Raw genomic sequence first — 5,049 nt, 5'->3', positions numbered from 1 at the left:
GAGCCTTTTTTTATAACTAAAAACAATTCAAATTTATAAGTCATCTCTCTCTCTCTCTCTCTCTCTCTCTCTCTCTCTCTATATATATATATATATATATATATATAAAGTTTAGAGAAAATCTAATTAGATTTTACAAGTGAAGTCCAATTTTGCGTTATGTATCCTAAATTATTTATTTTTAGAAAAAGTTTTATTTCTTAATTTTGGATTCAAATGTGAGACCATATCATAAATATCCATTCAAGTGAGTTATTGTGTACAGAAACCAAAGAGTCTAGAATTAATGAATATAAAAATATTAAAAAAATAGACAATTTACATTTTCCATCTAATGACATTTTTACATGACTTTTTAAAGAGTTAAAAAAAAAGAAAGAATGACTATCAATAATATTTAAATTATATATGTAGGAATTATACTATGCATCTTAATGTGTATCTTTTAGTGAGTTTCAATTAGCTTAACTAGTAAAGTCTCTGATGGTTGAATAAGAGATCTGTAGTTCAATCTCTGCCTACACTAAAAACTGATTAGTGTCTTGGTCTGATGATAATGAACTATTCTCAGGACGGACGCCATAAGTTAAAACTCTCTAAAAGAAAATGTATCTTTTAAGTATATCCATGCATATGCATGTGGTTACAAGCTAGTTTATGTATAATTAAACATAAAATATATGTATATTGCCTACCAAAACTAAGATAATAGTAATTTAAAGAAAATTTCAAATTATCAAATTAAATGAGAAGTGAGCCTTATTAACCTAGTGGATTAAGATCAAGCAATTATCCATCTCCTTTTTCTTTGATTTTTGTTGGGAGGGGTGGAGTTGGGGGGTGGGGGGGGGGGGGGGTTGGGTGGGATCCTGAATTTTGATATTTTTTTTTGATAGGAAGACCAAAACTTTTATTTCATGAAATATTCAAAACACAAGCATCCTGGGCACATGCAGATTCAATCGGACCAGGACATTCCTCAATCCAAGTGACAAAGTCCTCAACCTTACAAGCATATTGGGCCAATATGTGGGCTGGGGCATTCCCCTGCCTTTTAACATGTGAGAAAGCAAAAGTCCTAAAGCCTTGGACTTGTTGTAGAATACCTGTAACTAAGTTTTGAATGGTCGACGACGCTGTGCTCAAACTGTGGACTGCATTGTAGACCATGAGCGAGTCTCCTTCGAAGATAACATCCCTTACGCCAACTTCTGCAGCAAATCGGACCCCTGCCTCCAGCGCCTTTGCTTCGGCCTCCAGTGCTCCAAGCGGGACCGCAAGCCTCTTGCTCAGTGCAGCGACCACCTCCCCTGCGTTATCTCTGATGACCACCCCTATTCCTGTTTGCTTTCTCTTTGTGAAGACAGCCCCATCAACGTTCACTTTATATTTCTCCTGCTGCGGTGGGCTCCACCTCACTGTCGTGTTTGTACTCTTCTGGCCGACCTCAAGACTTTCATTTGCATTTTGATACTCCTCCATCATCATTAATGCACTCCGTACCACTGCTCTCCCAGGCCTACCTTTCCCTCCATGGATGATCTCATTCCTATTCTTCCATATTCCCCAGCAAATCATCACCGTCCGCTCCATCAAACCGGGCATAAAGTTGTTCCATTGTTGCACCTGACAGATGACATCCATGATGTCCCATGATGGCATCACCTCGAATGGCATGAACAGTTTACTTGAGGACCATATATCTTTTGCATGCTTACAAGACCAGAAAAGGTGGCCGACAGTCTCAGTATGGGTCCCACAATATTCACACAGCCCATTAACCGTGATTTTTCTCCTCCATAAATTCTCCTTAGTGGCTAGAATATTCCCACATGCCTTCCATGCAAAATGTTTTACCTTATTTGGCACGTTCATTCCCCATAAACCTCTCCATGCTTTTCTTATCTCAGATGGACGTGAGCAACCCGCCATTTCTCCTTTCAAACCATCATCCCAAGCCACCTTGTACGCGCTCCTCACAGAAAATTTCCCATTTTTATTTTCAGCCCACACTATTTTGTCACGGGCACCATTAACACTCAAAGGTATGCTCAATATTGCCTCCGCATCCTGCGAGAAAAAATTCTGACGCACCACATCTACTTTCCATTCCTTGCTCTCGTTATCTATAAGATCACAAACCATGGTTACCGGTGTGGTTTCTTTCTCTGGTGTTACCACTTTGTATGTTTTTGGTGTTGGAAGCCATTTATCCCTCCATATTCTAATATGTTCTCCATTACCCACCTGCCACCTCATGCCCCTCCTAACTATTGCTTGAGCTGCATGGATACTTCTCCATGCATAAGAAGGTTGGCTACCCAAACCTGCATCCACAAAGTCACACCTGGGGAAATACTTAGCTTTATACACTCGGGAAAAAAGTGAGGATGAGTTTGTCTGCAGCCGCCACCCTTGCTTTGCTAAAAGCGCAAGATTGAACGTCTTCAGGTCTCTAAATCCCATCCCACCTCTCTCTTTAGGTAAACACATTTTTTCCCAGCTCATCCAAGCTAGCTTCTTCTCGTCTTTCACCTGTCCCCACCAAAATTGTCTCACCATCCCTGTCAGTTCATCACACAAGTTATTTGGAAGCTTGAAGCAGCTCATGGTGTATGATGGCACTGCTTGGGCCACAGCCTTTATCAATACCTCCTTCCCAGCACTAGAGAGTAGTTTTTCTTTCCAACCAGATACCTTGTTAGCTACCCGTTGTTTCAACTGAGCAAAGGTATTCCTTTTCGACTTTCCCACCAAAGACGGAAGCCCCAGATAGGATTCATGTGGTCGAATAACCTGTGCACCAAACAAGGCTTTGATTAACTCCTTCGTACTCGTTTCCGTGTTGGGGCTGAAAAATAGAGCTGTCTTCCTCCGGTTCAGTTGTTGTCCAGATGATGATTCATAGACTTTTAACACCCTCTGTATCTCGTTGCACTCCAACATAGTGGCTCTTCCAAATATGAGGCTATCGTCGGCGAAAAATAAGTGTGATACACTGGGACCCCTTGCCGACGCTGCAACACCTTTCAACTTTTTTCCTAGGACGGCTTTATGCAGTAGTGCAGACAGACCTTCGGCACAGATTAAAAACAAATAGGGTGACAATGGGTCTCCTTGTCTTAACCCACGCGTAGGTGAGATTTGTCCATAGGGAGTTCCATTGACGCGCACGGCGTATGTTACCGAGGACACGCAACTCATGACCAACCGAATCCACCTCTCATGGAAACCAAGCTTCCTCATTATTTGTTGCAAACATTCCCACTCCACCCGGTCATATGCTTTGCTCATGTCTAACTTCAGCGCCATCTCGCCAATCTTCCCCTTCTTCTTCCGGCTAATATGAGTCATTAGTTCATGAGCCACCAACACATTGTCCGTGATAAGCCTCTCCGCATCAAAGGCACTCTGGTTTTCACCTATAATGTCTTGTAGTACCACCTTTAACCGATTGGCCACTGCCTTGGACGCCAGTTTATAAACTACATTACACAAACTTATCGGTCTATAGTCAGTTACACACGAAGGATCCTTGGTCTTGGGTATGAGCACAATGTGCGTTTCATGGAACTTAGGAGGAGCTATACCATGGTTAAGAAAGCTAAGAACAGTTTGTATAACAATATTGTTCACAGTAGGCCAAAACTGCTGATAAAATAAAGGGGGCATGCCGTCGGGACCTGGCGCCTTCATTGGATGCATCTGTTTTAATGCTTTTGACACTTCATGGGCTTGAAAGTCTTGGATAAGCATGGAATTCATTCTATCAGTCACCTTGGTGTGTAGAGCATCAAGCATTTCTTCACTCACCGATGGTTGCGCAGAGGTAAAGAGGTCCTTAAAATATTCCACAAAAACTCCGCCTATCTTTTCCTCATCATCTTGCCTAGCACCGTTAGAGTCCATGATTTTTGAAATCATATTTCTTCTATTTCGATTAGATGCTTTTGTGTGAAAAAAAGATGTATTACGGTCCCCTGATTTCAGCCAGCAATTCCTCGATCTCTGGTGCCACATATCCTCCTCTGCCCTTATCATCTTATTCAACTCCATTTTTGTCTCGTGGATTACCTCCATGTCAACACTGTTACCTTTTTCCTCCTCCAAACATTGAAGCTTTTCCTGTAAATAGGATATCTTCCTTCCCACATTGCCGAAGGTTCTTTTGTTCCATGACACTAGGGACGTACGACATTCCTCCATGCATTTTGAAAAAGGACAATCCGACCCACCAAGTTCACCTCTCTCCCATGCAGATGTTACTATTTCGCTACATCTATCGTCCCGCAGCCACATCGACTCAAACCTGAAGAGTTTTGGTCGCTTACGATTGCGTCGTCGATCTCTATCTGCCTTGAGTATGAGCATACAGTGATCCGATACAGAAGTTGCCTTGTGAAAGAGTCGTACCTGTGGGAAACACGAAGCCCAGTTTGTAGACACTAGTGCCCTGTCAAGCCTTTCACGGACCCAACCTCGCGAACCCAATCGCCTACTCCACGTAAAGTCTGGTCCTATGTATCCCATATCCCTCATATTACTTCTATTTATCGCTTCACAGAATTGTCGCATCTGCCCATCCGGACGTACATTGCCTCCTTCTTTTTCACCGGGGTGCATTATCTCATTAAAATCCCCTATACACACCCAAGGAAGATTACTTGACATACTTAGTTGTTCCAACAATTTCCACGACTCCTCTCTTTTGCTTGTCTCTGGGTTACCATAGAACCCAGTGAACCGCCACTTTTTGTTTCCTTGTTCATCAGTCACAATGGCGTCAATATGGCGGGGTGAGTATGTCTGAACATCCACTCTTGTAGAGTTTTTCCATAGAAGTGCCAAACCGCCACCACGGCGTACACACGGCACCACCAAACCTTGCTGTCGCTCCAACTTCCTTTTGATACTTGTCATCTCCGATACTTCAAACTTGGTCTCTATGAGAAAGACCAAAGTGGGATCTTCCTCCAAAACTATCTTCTGGAGAGTATTAACTGTGCAGGGGTTCCCAAGCCCCCGACAGTTCCAGCATATCGAACTCAT

General features: G+C 42.6%; 1 protein-coding gene across 1 annotated transcript; it reads right to left on the bottom strand.

Moving 5' to 3' along the window:
- Nucleotides 1–915: 915 nt before the first annotated feature.
- On the bottom strand, nt 916–5,049 carry LOC142632437 (uncharacterized). The gene has a single exon (XM_075806838.1). It carries the CDS (start codon nt 5,047–5,049, stop codon nt 916–918), a length of 4,134 nt encoding a protein of 1,377 aa, XP_075662953.1.

Source organism: Castanea sativa, chromosome 4 (assembly GCF_040712315.1).
Source record: "Castanea sativa cultivar Marrone di Chiusa Pesio chromosome 4, ASM4071231v1".
Classification (NCBI taxonomy): Eukaryota; Viridiplantae; Streptophyta; class Magnoliopsida; order Fagales; family Fagaceae; genus Castanea; species Castanea sativa.
This window is presented reverse-complemented; position numbering and strand designations above follow the sequence as displayed.